This window comes from Hyperolius riggenbachi, chromosome 7 (assembly GCF_040937935.1).
Source record: "Hyperolius riggenbachi isolate aHypRig1 chromosome 7, aHypRig1.pri, whole genome shotgun sequence".
Lineage (NCBI taxonomy): Eukaryota > Metazoa > Chordata > Amphibia > Anura > Hyperoliidae > Hyperolius > Hyperolius riggenbachi.
The window spans coordinates 12325837-12340965 of record NC_090652.1 but is presented as its reverse complement, the minus strand read 5'-3'; the positions used below and the strand labels follow the sequence as shown (position 1 = coordinate 12340965).

The window sequence follows — 15129 nt, the reverse complement described above, 5'->3', positions numbered from 1 at the left end:
AGCAGTTACCAGGCAGCAGCGAGCAGTTACCAGGCAGCAGCGAGCAGTTACCAGGCAGCAGCGAGCAGTTACCAGGCAGCAGCGAGCAGTTACCAGGCAGCAGCGAGCAGTTACCAGGCAGCAGCGAGCAGTTACCAGGCAGCAGCGAGCAGTTACCAGGCAGCAGCGAGCAGTTACCAGGCAGCAGCGAGCAGTTACCAGGCAGCAGCGAGCAGTTACCAGGCAGCAGCGAGCAGTTACCAGGCAGCAGCGAGCAGTTACCAGGCAGCAGCGAGCAGTTACCAGGCAGCAGCGAGCAGTTACCAGGCAGCAGCGAGCAGTTACCAGGCAGCAGCGAGCAGTTACCAGGCAGCAGCGAGCAGTTACCAGGCAGCAGCGAGCAGTTACCAGGCAGCAGCGAGCAGTTGTGAGAGTTTGAGAGCCATTTCACTGCCTATTCACAGTCCATGGAAAAGAGGCCTTACCCTAGCAAGTCTGACATTGCAAATCTGGCCTAATTGGCTATTCATGAGGCAATGCTCATGCAAATGCATGCACAAACCAATACCACAAAGCAGTCACCCTGCTACATGCTACATTAGCACTATCCGGCTTAGTGCACACCAGAGCGGTTCGGCAGTGTTTTGCGATCCACTTGCGGCTGCGGATACGCTTGGGTAATGTATTTCAATGGGCTGGTGCACACCAGAGCGGGAGGCGTTTTGCTGAAACGCATACTCCCGAGGTGAGGCATTTTTTGGATTGCGGAGGCGTTTCTGCCTCCAATGTAAAGTATAGGAAAAACGCAAACCGCTCTGAAAAACGGCAGTTCAGAGCGGTTTTGCAGGCCTTTTTGTTACAGAAGCTGTTCAGTAACAGCTTTACTGTAACAATATATGAAATCTACTACACCAAAAACGCTTTACAAAACCGCAAAATGCTAGGTGAAATGCTACAGAAAAATAAGAAAAAGCGTTTCAAAATCTGCTAGCATTTTGCAGATCTGCTAGCAGTTTTTGGTGTGCTCCAGGCCTCCAGGAGCGCCACGGGGAGGATTCCCAATGCCCCCTTTTTATACAATTGGGGTGACGGCCGCAGGGTCCCAGGCTCTCTCACTGCCTGGAAACCACAGCGGCACCCCGGAGGGGGAGGCTGGGTGGCGTGGACGACCCCCCCAAGTGTGGCCAGCGCCGGGGAGAGCCGTCTGCACCCACCTCCCAATATTAAAAACAGGCACTTACCTTAACGTCCATTGCGTTCTCCTACATGCGCATTAATTTGGGGGCACCACATGAGAAAGGAGAGAAGCATGGGTCACCCCGAGCTTTAGAGCTCAGGGCTGGCTCACATACAGCACTCCAGAGGGGGGGGGGGGGGGGGGGAGGAGGACAGGCGCACTCACTCCAGGGTTCACACCACCGGAGCAAGCCATCCACCACCTGCCTCCAAAGGATACAAACTGCACAAAATGCTTTCCATGAGAAAATTAATGCGCATGTAGCAGAACCCAATGGACGTTAAGGTAAGTGGCTGTTTTTAATATTAGGAGGTGGGTGCGGACGGCTCTCCCCAGCGCTGGCCACGCTTGGGGGGGGGGGGGGGGGCGGCTGCGCCATCCAGCCTCCCACTCCGGGGTGCCGCTGTGGTTCCCAGGCAGCGAGAGAGCACTTTGCAGTATTGGTTTTTTGACCCTGCATAGTTTGGCATGCGAAAGCAAATGCATATTTGCATGAGCATTGCCTCATGAATAGCCAATTAGGCCAGATTTGGAAAGCCAGACTTGCTAGGGTTAAACTTGGTGTTTGAGCACGCAAAATTTTTCTCATGGAAAGCATTTTTTGCAGTTGTATCCTTTGGAGGCAGGTGGTGGATGGCTTGCTCTGGTGGTGTGAGCCCTGGAGTGAGTTGTCTGCGCCTGTCGTCCCCCCACCCCGGAGTGTTGTATGTGAGCCAGCCCTGAGCTCTAAAGCTCGGGGTGACCCATGCTTCACTCCTTTCTCATGTGGTTGCAGAACGCAATGGACGTTAAGGTAAGTGCCTGTTTTTAATATTGGGAGGTGGGTGCGGATGGCTCTCCCCGGCGCTGACCACACTTGGGGGGGGGGGGGGTGCAGCTGCGCCACCCAGCCTCCCCCTCCGGGGTGCCGCTGTGGTTCCCAGGCAGTAAGAGAGCCTGGGACCCCGCAGTCCCCTGGTTGTATGGGGGCATTCGGAATCCTCCCCGTGGCGCTCCTGGATAGTGCTAATGTAGCATGAACTAATACCCGCAGGGCGATCGCTTTGCGGTATTGGTTTTTGGACCCTGCATAGTTTGGCATGCGAAAGCAAATGCATATTTGCATGAGCATTGCCTCATGAATAGTCAGTTAGGCCGGATTTGCAAAGCCAGACTTGCTAGGGTTAATCTTGGTGTTTGAGCATGCATACATTTTCTCATGGAAAGCCTACTTCATCTTGCTTCAAGGTTGAGGCACGTACTCTATTAGATAGATGCGGCGTATGCTACGACGCGGGTTGGCTAGTTATACATACAGTGTAATAAGCAGCAGCCGTCTTTAGCTGTATAGATTCTGATTACTATGGCAGTAGGCTGGGCCAGTGGGATCCCATAGCTGTCAGCTGGCCCTCACATCCAGGGACAATCCTGGGGGGGGGGGTCCAGTATCCCACTTGGGAAATGTCCTTAGCTCCCAAAAGTAATTTTCACCAGTTACAGACATAGGACAGTATTAGGATCTGCTGAGAATGGAAGAACAATATTATTTTTCATTAGAAATAATTTTTATTATATCCTTAACCCTTCCAAATCCATGTTCCCACTTAAAAAGCCCACCCTCAGCTCTTAAAGTGAACCTGAACTCTTGAACAGGACAGAAGGAAAACAGAGAGAAATGCACCCTGTATGTATTTAGAGAGTTTATCCTGTCTAATTCCTCCTCATCTGTGGTGACTAATCACAATTGTAATTTTATCTCTTAGCTGTGTCATCTAAGGAATCTCAGCTGAATCTTGGTAGAGCTGCTAATTTGTAGACACAGGATGTTAGCCCTATGTCTGTTTCCATTAAAGCAGGAAGTTTACACACTGCAGATTTATTGCAAGATCTGTATCCGCTACAACAAATACATGTTTTTCTGTAAAGGTTTTAATGCTGTTGCTTATCTTTTAGAGGAGAGAGGAAGTTGTGAGTTCAGGTCCGCTCTAATCTCACACAGCTGTGCGGGTGATCTGTGCGCTACTGTGGAGGTGACCAGTCCAGTCCATCAGCGGGGGTGCTGTAGCTCCGCCCCAACATGCTTGTGCGCCACATTAATACGGTGGCACAGCTTGATGCTGAAGGCGGTCAACGTGTCTGAGTCCAACACTTTAATCTGAGTATCTTGATGCTGTGCTGGACTGGATGCGGCCACACAGGCAGCAGTGAGACCAAATGCACCAACGTAAAATTTACGTTGCGCACCATGGAGTCAGGGGTGAACCAAGTGTCGGACTTAAAGTGGATCCGAGATAAACTTTTACCCATTGCATAATTGTGTTCCTTTCCTATAGAGCAGTCCTCAAGCCAAATACTTTTTTTGTTTTGTTTTAATTATTATTATTATTATTTAGTATTTATATAGCGCCGACATATTACGCAGCGCTGTACAGTGTGTATATATATATATATATATATATATATATCTTGTCACTAACTGTCCCTCAAAGGAGCTCACAATCTAATCCCTACTATTGCCATATGTCTATATTATGTAGTGTATGTATTGTAGTCTAGGGCCAATTTTTTTTTAGGGGGAGCCAATTAACTTATCCGTATGTTTTTGGAATGTGGGAGGAAACCGGAGTACCCGGAGGAAACCCACGCAGACACGGAGAGAACATACAAACTCTTTGCAGATAGTGCCCTGGCTGGGACTCGAACCGGGGACCCAGCGCTGCAAGGCGAGAGAGCTAACCACTACGCCACCGTGCTGCCCTTATATACTTATAATACTCTTATTCCCTACAAACTAATACTCTTATTCCCTACAAACTAAACACGCCTCGCCCACAGCTCCTTTTGTGCCTTGGCACTGCAGCAAGGGCTTATGGGAGCTCAGTCTGGGTGGGAGGAGGAGGTGGTTACTAGCCATTGATTTCAGAGGCAGGAGGGAGGAGGAGAGGGGACTGAATTTACTCAACGGCAAGCTGATAGCATCTCCAGCCCTCGCCTTGTGACAATGTGACAAAAAGAACATGGCTGCTGTCATTGTATCACAGGAATAAATAATCATAAACTTTTGAAGCTGTTTGCAGCTAGATTTGTTGTGTAAACTATCTAAACTTTAGATAAGATATATAGACAAGTTACTTGTTATAGTTAGATTTTCATCTCGGATCCGCTTTAAGGTGCCCATACATCACTCGCCTTGGTGGCCGACCGAGTGTCCAATTTGCTAATTGTTATAGAATAGATGGGTAGCCAGTATTGGGTGCAGCTATAGGTATAGAGGGGAGGGGGCAAGTTGCGGTTTTCTGTGCTGATCTGATGGTGTGAATGTGTTATTTTGTAGAGCTGTGCAGGAACCCTGTTGCAGAGCTTGTTTTCATCTGCATAGAAGCTCTGGCTTTAGCTGCGGTCCAATCACGTTTACAGCGCTGGATCAGGTGACCTTTGTGTCTGTCCTGCGGCTGTCATATCCTTGTTCTTCTCTTGCAGACCATGGGGGCAGTATGGGGTCGGAGAATCGCAGGCGTGGAAGATATCGACATCCAGGCGAACTCAGCGTACCGCTATCCTCCCAAATCTGGTGAGTGCCCACAGCATTCATCTCTCTCTCTGTTCTGGGAAACCGGAGTATGGGATGTCTTATGAACCTTGTAGTGAGAGGGACATGGAGGCTGCCATATTTATTTCCTGGTAAGCCTGGCTGCCTGGTTGCTGATTTTGTGCATGGAACTCACTTAGAGACACTGAAGCGAAAAAAAATTATGATATTATGAGTTGTATGTGTAGTACAGCTAAGAAATAAAACATTAAGATCAGATACATCAGTCTAATTGTTTCCAGTACAGGAAGAGTTAAGAAACTCCAGTTGTTATCTCTATGCAAAAAAGCCATTAATCTCTACGACTTTCAAAGTCGTGGAGAAGGCTGTTTTCTGACTTTTATTATCTCAACTGTTCCTGAACTATTTACTTTTCCTCTGCCAGAGGAGAGGTCATTAGTTCACAGACTGCTCTGAAAGAATCATTTTGAATGCTGAGTGTTGTGTAATCTGCACATATTATAGAATGATGCAATGTTAGAAAAACACTATATACCTGAAAATAAAAGTATGAGAATATTTTCTTTGCTGCTAATCTTCTAGTAATTATTCATAGTGCACAACCAATTCACTATATCATATTTTTTTTTCCGCTTCAGTGTCTCTTCAAGCCCCATCTACACAATACGATTCTTTATGCAATTCGATTACGATTCTATTTACGATCCGATTAAATCCAACATGTCCTATCAGGATTCGATTCAATTCGATTTGCCATTGTTTTGCAATGGCAAATCGAATTAAATCTAATCGAATCCCGATCGGACATGTCGGAATTAATCGGATCGTAAATACAATCGTAATCGAATCGCATTAAGAATCGTATCTTGTAGATTGGGCTTTAGGGCTGGTGCATACCAAGAGCGCTTCTGAGAGCTTTTAAAATCGCTAGCATTTTAAAAAGAGCATGGCTAATTTGTTTTCTTGGGCTTGTTTACACCAGAGCGATGTGATTTCTCCCCCCCCAAACGAGGGTCCTGCAGCATTCTGGAGCTGATTACGCCTCAATGTAAAGTATAGGAAAAGGAGAAAATCGCTCTAAAAAGCAATGAAGTGAGCAGTTTTTCAAAGTGTTTTTTGCCCAAAGCTATTCACTTCCAGATCAAAGTTTACAAGAACTCCAAAATCACTACTACCAACGCTCCAAAAATCGCTAGGCATAAATAGGAAATCGCTAGGCTCATGCCCAGAATAGCTACTGCAAATCACTTCAAAAATGCGAAGTGCTTGCGATTATGCTTAGCAGTCCGGAACAAGCATGCTTATCAGGTGTCTGACTTATGCTGGGTACACACTGAGATTTTCTGGCCGATTTACTGTCAGATCGATTTATTTCTAACATGTCAGATTTGCTTTCCGAGCATTTTCCGATCGATTTCCTATTAAAGTGCATGGAAATCGATCGGAAAATGCTTGGAAATCGATTGGAAAGCAAATCGAACATGTTGGAAATAATCGATCTGACAGTGAACCGGTCAGAAAATCTCATAGTGTGTACCCAGCATTAAAGAGAAACTCCGACCAAGAATTGAACTTTATCCCAATCAGTAGCTGATACCCCCTTTTACATGAGAAATCTATTCCTTTTCACAAACAGACCATCAGGGGGCGCTGTATGACTGATATTGTGGTGAAACCCCTCCCACAAGAAACTCTGAGGACCATGGTACTCCTGGCAGTTTCCTGTCTGTAAACCTTGTTGCATTGTGGGAAATAGCTGTTTATAGCTGTTTCCAACTGCCAAAAAAGCATGCAGCAGCTACATCACCTGCCAACAGTAAAAATGTCACCATGTGATAAATGTCAGAACGTAAATCAGGGATTTAAAAGATTTTATAATGGGCAAACACTGACTAAATCATTTATACACAATGATTGTAAAAATGAAGCACTTTTTTATTAATTTCACTGGAGTTCCTCTTTAAATTTCACCACACTATCCACATGTTTGTTTCAGGTGTACAATTCAGGCACTATGGAAGCGAAAAATGATAGGACAGTGACGAGTCGGGCAAAGACAGCCCTGGAAATTTGTGCGCACCCGGCGCCCCAATAGACTGTAATGCGATTACGGCTATAGCAGTACTGGGGCAGTAATTTTTGGCATGCCAAGAGACTGAACCCAAATTGCGATAAAAATGGCGTAATTTGTCCGCTAGCAGCAGTAAATTACATCTTACCCCCGAGTCCATGGTAGCCTGTAGGGGGTATAATAATTGACGCCTCCAGGACTTTTGCAGGAGCAGGGGGAGACAGTTTTTTGCTTCACCCTGCGCCCAAATCTCTCGGCGCCTTAAAGAGAACCCGAGGTGGGTTTGAAGATTATTATCTGCATACAGAGGATGGATCTGCCTATACAGCCCAGCCTCTGTTGCTATCCCAAACCCCCCTAAGGTCCCCCTGCACTCTGCAATCCCTCATAAATCACAGCCACGCTGCTGACAAACAGCTTGTCAGAGCTGGCTGTGTTTATCTCTATAGTGTCAGTCTGCTGCTCTCCCCGCCTCCTGCAGAACTCCAGTCCCCGCCTGCACCCCTTCCCTCCCTGCTGATTGGAGGGAAGGGACGGGGGCAGGGACCGGAGCTATGCAGGAGGCGGGGGAGCAGCCGAGACTGACAGTACAGATGTAAACACAGCCTCAGAGCACGGCTGTGATTTATGAGGGATTGCAGAGTGCAGGGGGACCTTAGTGGGGTTTGGGATAGCAACAGAGGCTGGGCTGTATAGGCAGATCCAGCCTCTGTATGCAGATAACATTCTTCAAACTCACCTCGGGTTCTCTTTAATTACAGTTAGCTTGAACTGGCAAAAATTCCCATTTGCAGTTGGTTGAGTTTCTAATATTGTTTAACAGGTTCTCTAATCGTTCCATCGGTACAAAAATTATCAGACTTCTCAGTTCATGAAACCTCTGACTCCAGGTACTTAAAATTGCTCTGACTCCTCGACTCCGACTCTGCAGTCCTTGCAGGGCTTTAGAGTCGGTACAAAAATTATCCAACTCCATCTTCTCAGTTTATGAAACCTCCGACTCCAACTTTGAGTACCCAAAAATTGCTCCACAGCCCTGGTTCTGTGGTTGGCACATGTACATAATGTGTGCCGATTGCTGAAAGTCTCTTTACCCATCGCTTGTCATTAGCTACAGAGCGACCCTGGGGAAAATCTTTCCTTCCAGTACAGCTAACATGGCTTGTCTGTGGTGTCATACAGAAACAGGCCGCTAGTTCATCTGGGGACGTCTGTCCATACATTGCTCAATGTTCCTGTACGGTTGACCGATTCCATCACTCTGTCGGATTGGCGGAGATTCAACTATGTTCCATTGTTTTCGATTGCTGGAAATTGGCCTAAATCTACACATTTAAATCGATCGGACAGGTTGGAAGGCATCGGTCAATCATAAAGGAATCGGCTGATGTTCACACTTTTTGCTTTTGGAGCATGTTTGCACAACATTGAGCTAGATTGGTGAAGGAGAATTGCCGGGATCTCACATGTAGTGTGTGGGCCACTAGTCGAATGACGTTAGATTGACCACACTGTTTCTGTTTGTCCAATAAAGTCGATCGCCCAGTCTCTGGATGGACAGACATTCATGTGTTTTGCATTATTTTCCCCATGCAGGAAATTACTTTGCCAGCCATTTCTTCATGGGAGGGGAGAAGTTTGAGACGCCGCACCCTGAGGGCTACCTGTTTGGGGAAAACACTGACCTCAACTTCCTGGGGAACCGGCCAGTCCAGGTAGGTCTATAAAATGTCAGGATACTCTCCTTTTATGCACAATCTGAACCTGAACTCTTGCACATGCCAGAAGGAAAATTGAGATAAATGCACCCTGTATGTATTTAGAGAGTTTAGCCTGTCTAATCTCCCCTCATCTGTTTACTAATGACAAGTGTAATTTGTTCTCTCATCTGTGTCAGCTGACTGCCTTGGCAGAGCAGCTGATTTGTAAACACAGGATGTTAACCCTATGTCTGCTTCCATGAAAGCAGGAAGTAGACCCACTGCAGATGTATTGCAGGATTTGTATCGGCTGTAACAAAGACATATTTTCCTTTAACCACTTTGAATCCCTTGCTACGCTTATCTACTCCCCACAAGACTTCATCTGAAGCTCAGGGGAGTAGATAGGCGTACTTGTGGTAAACAGTGTGCTGTATGCCCAATAAGCTATCTGATTATGTATATAGGGTATCATTTAAACCGTGACAAGTGAGAGAATAGATTTTGTGTTGTTTGACAACTGAGGGCTAAGTCATGTGATTTTTTTTTTTTTTTACCAGAAAACTGAATGAAAAGCAATAAAACTGTTATTTTCATGTACTCTATATCCCTAATTAAATACTTGTAAAAAAACAAACAAAAGTGACAGCATTGAAAAGAGAATATATAGTTACCCTAGGGACTTAGCTTTTAAAATACGTATGCCATGAGAGTGTATTACTGTTAATCATGAAGATAAGGGCTTTTCATTACTGATAGAGTACAATGAGAAAACAAAAAACACAAACCAGAAACTAATATATTATCGCCATACATTGTACTAGGAACATTATTTAAATGTTAAGATAACCAGGACAAATTAGCAAATACAATGTGTGGGTTTTACCTATGGTAACATTGTTTGTCTGAAAACTATAGTGGATGGAAATGGAGAAATAGTGTATTTTTTCTTTTTCTTTTTTTCTCATTTTTCCCTTTAAAATGCACAGATAATAGCATAATTACTAAAAGCAAATATCACCCTCACAAAGCATAATTTGTGGCAAAAAAAACAGATATAGATCATTTACATCTGATGAGTAGCAATAAAGTAATTGGTGAATGAATGGGAGGAGCACTGAAATGTGAAAATTGCTCTGGTTTTTAAGCAAAAAACCCTGTGGTGTTGAAGTGGTTAAAGGTTATTATGCTGTTGCTTACATTTTAGAGCAGAGAGGAAGAGACATCAGTAAAAATGTGACAAATGTCCCATCCATTTTCCACTTATCTGAAACCAGCAAGGGAAGCTCTGACTGGTTCTAGCAGTGATAGGCAAACTTGGCACTCCAGCTGTTAAGGAACTGCAAGTCCCACAATGCATTTGGTTTTATGAATCATGATTGTGGCTCTCAGACTCCTGCAATCAGGGATGCTCTCCAAATTCGAATTCGAGTGAAACCCGGATAGTTGCTATCCGGATTTCACCCTGTTAATTACATCACCTGTGCGGGGTGGGCGGGGGTTAATCTTACCTGTATGATGACTTCTCCGTCCGTCCCTCGACGCCTCTCACGATGCATTCCACGCGGCGGTCACGTGACTACACTCACTTCCTCCTTCCAGGTTGAAGTAGGAAGTGTATAGTCACGTGACGTGCGTGGACCGCATTGTGGGAGGTGCCGAGGGACAGGCGGAGAAGACGTCATACAGGTAAGATTGACCCCCCCTCCGCCCACCCCGCGCTGGTTTACTGGGAGATATCCGGATAGCAACTATCCGGGTTTCACCCGAATTCGAATTTGGAGAGCATGCCTGCCTGCAATGCATTATGGAACTTGTAGTTCCTTAACAGCTGGAGAGCCAAGTTTGCCTATCACTGGTCTAGAGGATTTGTGTTGGTGGCAGGAATGTCTCTGTGGTCGGGGTGATTGCTACCTTCATACAATATGTGCTGCCCCTTTGATGAAATGCTGTATATTTGGTTGTGTCTCCTGCAGTTCCCATACCTCACCCCGGCCCCCCATGAGCCAGTGAAGACTCTGCGCAGCCTGGTGAACATTCGCAAGGACTCTCTGCGGCTTGTCAGGTAACCATCAGAATATTATCCTGATCCTCTGTGTTCTGCTGTGTGCACACTGGCCATGTAGATGTGCACTCCCCTCGTAGCGCTGTAGTCCCAGGGGAGGAAACTCCATATTAACCGAAAAAAATACAAAAAATCATCTAAGGAGAAATCACTTATTTAGCTTGCATATCCTGTTGTGGTGAAAGGGACTCCGAGCACCTCTCATGGGTATGCCTAGAGACTCCGACCAGTACTGCAAAGTACTTAAAGATGCATACCATTCTGTAGCTTGTGCTCTCCTCTTTCATTTGATGCCTGAGTCACCGTTCTACACTTTTCGTTCGATTTCAATTTAAAAATTGTGGCTGCCATCTTGGCTATGTTATAACTTCTGGGTCACCCCTGTCTTCTCTGTTAGAGAAGTGCATCACTGAATGAAGCAGGAAGAGGAAGTGACACGCATGGCCATTGCAAGAGTCTCCTCCAGAGGGGTCAAAGCACGACTTTGTTGGAAGTAGTGATGGGAATTCCGGCTCTTCTCGGAGAATCCGCTCCCATTAAAGAGCCGGCTCTTACGGCTCTGAATCGGCTCTTCATTACATATCACTAGACACCACTCAGAATTGGAGTAAAAGCCCCGCCTCCTTCTCCATGACAACTCCAGACTGCTTCTCTGACTAGGGCAATCCCTCCTGCTACTGCTCTGCTCCGCCCCATACACTCCTACAAGCTGCGAGAGGAGGACTACATCTCCCAGCATGCCTCAGCGCCCTTTATTGCAGAGCAAATCAGAGCTGTGTGGGGCAGCTGAGGCATCGGCTCTTTCAAAACTGAGAACCGGCTCGTCGTTCGCAGCAAAGAGCCGGCTCGATCGCGAACGACCCATCACTAGTTGGAAGTCATCTGTCTTAAAGGCATTACCCATGAGAGGTGCTCGGAGTCCTTTTAATGTTCACTGACAGATTTAGCTGAAATGTGATATGAAAAATGTATACATTTCTGCTGGTGATGCTAAAAGTGACATCCCGTCTGCCTTTTATTTCATTTTTTTACTCAGATCAGTGTTAATTTCCCCTCCCTACTGCCACAGCTTACTGTCCCTTCCACAGCAAACGTCACCTAGACAACAGGCGTATTACATCATGTGTAAACTCTTCAAAGGAAGTGGGGGATTCAATTTCCTTCTAGTCATAGTGTCCTTATCCTATCTAAAATAGGAAGCTTTCCTTTGTTTGCATGCCTAAATAAGCCTGTTACTGTAGCTAAAAAAAACCTTCCCACAATTCCACTGGCACTGCAGTGTCTTTCCTCTTCTTCTATCAGGTATCAGTTCTTAGGATCGCTTCTGGTACACTTTAGTACATCACGTTGTTTTACATTAACAGTGTTCATACACAAGACTGATTGTGTCCTGTTAATCCCTGTCTCCCGCAGGTATAAAGAGGGCGGGGACAGCCCCTTGGAAGACGGCGGGAAGCCCCGAGTCCTGTACGGTTTGGAATTCACCTTTGATGCTGACGCACGCGTTGCCATTACGGTTTACTGTCAGGCCAGCGAGGAATTTGTCAGTGGAATGGCTGTGTAAGTATGTGACTGGTCAGGGGGCGGGGCTGCTGTGTCTCCAGCCAAATACGCATGTGCAGGGGATTCTGGGAGTTTTATCACAGTAACCGTCCAGTTATCTGCAATGAATAAAGACTGAAGGAAATAATCTGGCAAGGCGTTGTAATGCTTTGTCATTCTCATTAAAGTGCTATGAAACTCAAACCTCTTTATGAATACAGTGCAAAACTAAATAAGATATAGGGCCTTTTTCCACTACCCTGCGATTGGCGATTTGCTCCTGATCGCCAGTCGCAAGGTACATTAAACTAATGGAAACTGCAGCAACAATTTCAATTAGTGTGATCTGATTGCGATGCAATTTTGGTCAAAACGCGATAGTCATCCTGCCGCGTTTTGGATGCGATTGAGCTTTACTGAGTATAGTAGCGCAATCGCATGGTGGAAATTGAACCGCGATCGCATTTCATAGTGTAATAGAGCCCATAAATGGTTTTCAAGTTAGTGCAATGGTTAATACTGAAATTTCTACTTCACTCGGAAGCTAATTGATGCAATTGTGGTTGCCTAATCATCAGATTGACTTGAGCTGTTCTAAGCTCTGTAAACAATGCAGAAAATCTGCTGCTGTATCTTTAGGGGAAATGTTCCTTAAGGCCCATACACACGTCAGATTTTTTCGAACGACGGGTCGTTTGAACGTCCCGTCGTTCGCGCGCCAAATCGGGCGTGTGTACAGACTGTCGTTCGCGTGATAAGACTGAGTTTGAGCGATCTGCCTTGTAATTAATTACTTAATTACAAGATAAGTTGTCTTGCAAATTACAATGTTATCAGTTAGCATCACTGAAGTGTTAATATGTATTCAAGTAATATATATGTGATATATCAGTCTTTGATGCTGGGCATACATGGATAGATTCTTCTCATCAATCGAGCCGCTGATGGCTCAATTGATAATTTCCCACAGGTCCGATTGCCCGCCGGATCGATTCCTCGCTCAATACCCGCGGGCGGACAATAGCGGAAGATAAGGATGCGCCTGCGGGGAGGAGCGAGAATCGATCCAGGAGCACGAGGGAACGCGGCGGGAGTCGATCTGGCAGCTATTTGAGCCGCAGAATCTATCAGTGTATGCCCAGCGTTACTGGTTGGATGATTTTTTTTTTTTTTTTTTTTTTTTTTATGCTGGGAATACACAATACATAGTTACATAGTTACATAGTTACATAGTTATTTTGGTTGAAAAAAGACATACGTCCATAAGGTTCAACCAGTATAAAGTACAACTCCAGCCTGCTCCCTCACATATCCCTGTTGATCCAGAGGAAGGCGAAAAAACCCTTACAAGGCATGGTCCAATTAGCCCCTAAAGGGAAAAATTCCTTCCCGACTCCAGATGGCAATCAGATAAAATCCCTGGATCGACATCATTAGGCATTACCTAGTAATTGTAGCCATGGATGTCTTTCAACGCAAGGAAAGCATCTAAGCCCCCTTTAAATGCAGGTATAGAGTTTGCCATAACGACTTCCTGTGGCAATGCATTCCACATCTTAATCACTCTTACTGTAAAGAACCCTTTCCTAAATAAATGGTTAAAACGTTTTTCCTCCATGCGCAGATCATGTCCTCTAGTCCTTTGAGAAGGCCTAGGGACAAAAAGCTCATCCGCCAAGGTATTATATTGCCCTCTGATGTATTTATACATGTTAATTAGATCCCCTCTAAGGCGTCTTTTCTCTAGACTAAATAAACCCAGTTTATCTAACCTTTCTCGATAAGTGAGACCTTCCATCCCACGCATCAATTTTGTTGCTCTTCTCTGCACCTGCTCTAAAACTGCAATATCTTTTTTGTAATGTGGTGCCCAGAACTGAATTCCATATTCCAGATGTGGCCTTACTAGAGAGTTAAACAGGGGCAATATTATGCTAGCATCTCGAGTTTTTATTTCCGTTTTAATGCATCCTAAAATTTTGTTAGCTTTAGCTGCAGCTGCTTGGCATTGAGTACGATTATTTAACTTGTTGTCAATGAGTACTCCTAAGTCCTTCTCCAAGTTTGATGTCCCCAACTGTATCCCATTTATTTTGTATGGTGCTAGACCATTAGTACGTCCAAAATGCATGACCTTACATTTGTCAACATTGAATTTCATCTGCCATGTATGTGCCCATATAGCCATCCTATCCAGATCCTGTTGCAATATGACACTATCTTCCTGAGAGTTGATGATTCTGCACAATTTTGTATCATCTGCAAAAATAGCAACATTGCTCACTACTGCATCTACTAGGTCATTAATAAATAAATTGAAGAGCACTGGACCCAGAACAGACCCCTGTGGGACCCCACTGCTAACAGTCTCCCATTTTGAGTACGATCCATTGACCACAACTCTTTGTTTTCTGTCCATTAGCCAGTTCCCTATCCATGAACACAGACTCTTCCCCAGTCCTTGCATCCTCAACTTTTGCACCAGACTTTTGTGGGGAACAGTGTCGAAGGCCTTTGCAAAGTCCAAGTATATCACATCTACAGCATTCCCAATATCCATATTAGCATTCACTACCTCATAAAAGCTGAGCATGTTAGTCAAACAGGACCTGTCTTTAGTAAACCCATGTTGATGCTGAGAAATAAGATTATTTTCTACTATGAAGTCATGTATAGTATCTCTTAGTAACCCCTCAAATAGTTTGCATACAACTGATGTTAAACTTACAGGTCTATAATTTCCTGGATCAGATTTTTTGCCCTTCTTAAATAATGGGAAAACGTGGGCTGTACGCCAATCCACTGGGACTCTGCCAGTTGCAAGAGAGTCACAAAAGATAAGATAAAGGGGTTTATCTATAACTGAACTTAATTCCCTTAGGACCCGAGGATGCATGCCATCCGGGCCAGGTGCCTTGTCTATTTTTAATTTATTTAGTCTTGCCTTCACTTCTTCCTGCGTTAAGTATTTAATATTACAGTTAGAAGATTGAGACTCTTCTGCCT

At 45.1% G+C, this 15129-nt stretch overlaps 1 protein-coding gene across 1 annotated transcript in view; it reads left to right on the top strand.

The window, feature by feature from the left end:
- The window catches only part of MGRN1 (mahogunin ring finger 1), a 66435-nt gene that overhangs the window by 1541 nt on the left and 49765 nt on the right, over positions 1 to 15129 (top strand). The window contains exons 2-5 of the mRNA XM_068243584.1: positions 4676 to 4766; positions 8413 to 8531; positions 10493 to 10581; positions 11995 to 12141. Coding sequence (XP_068099685.1) covers positions 4679 to 4766; positions 8413 to 8531; positions 10493 to 10581; positions 11995 to 12141 — 443 coding nt within the window. The 5' untranslated portion in view covers positions 4676 to 4678. The remainder of the gene's footprint in view (positions 1 to 4675; positions 4767 to 8412; positions 8532 to 10492; positions 10582 to 11994; positions 12142 to 15129) is intronic.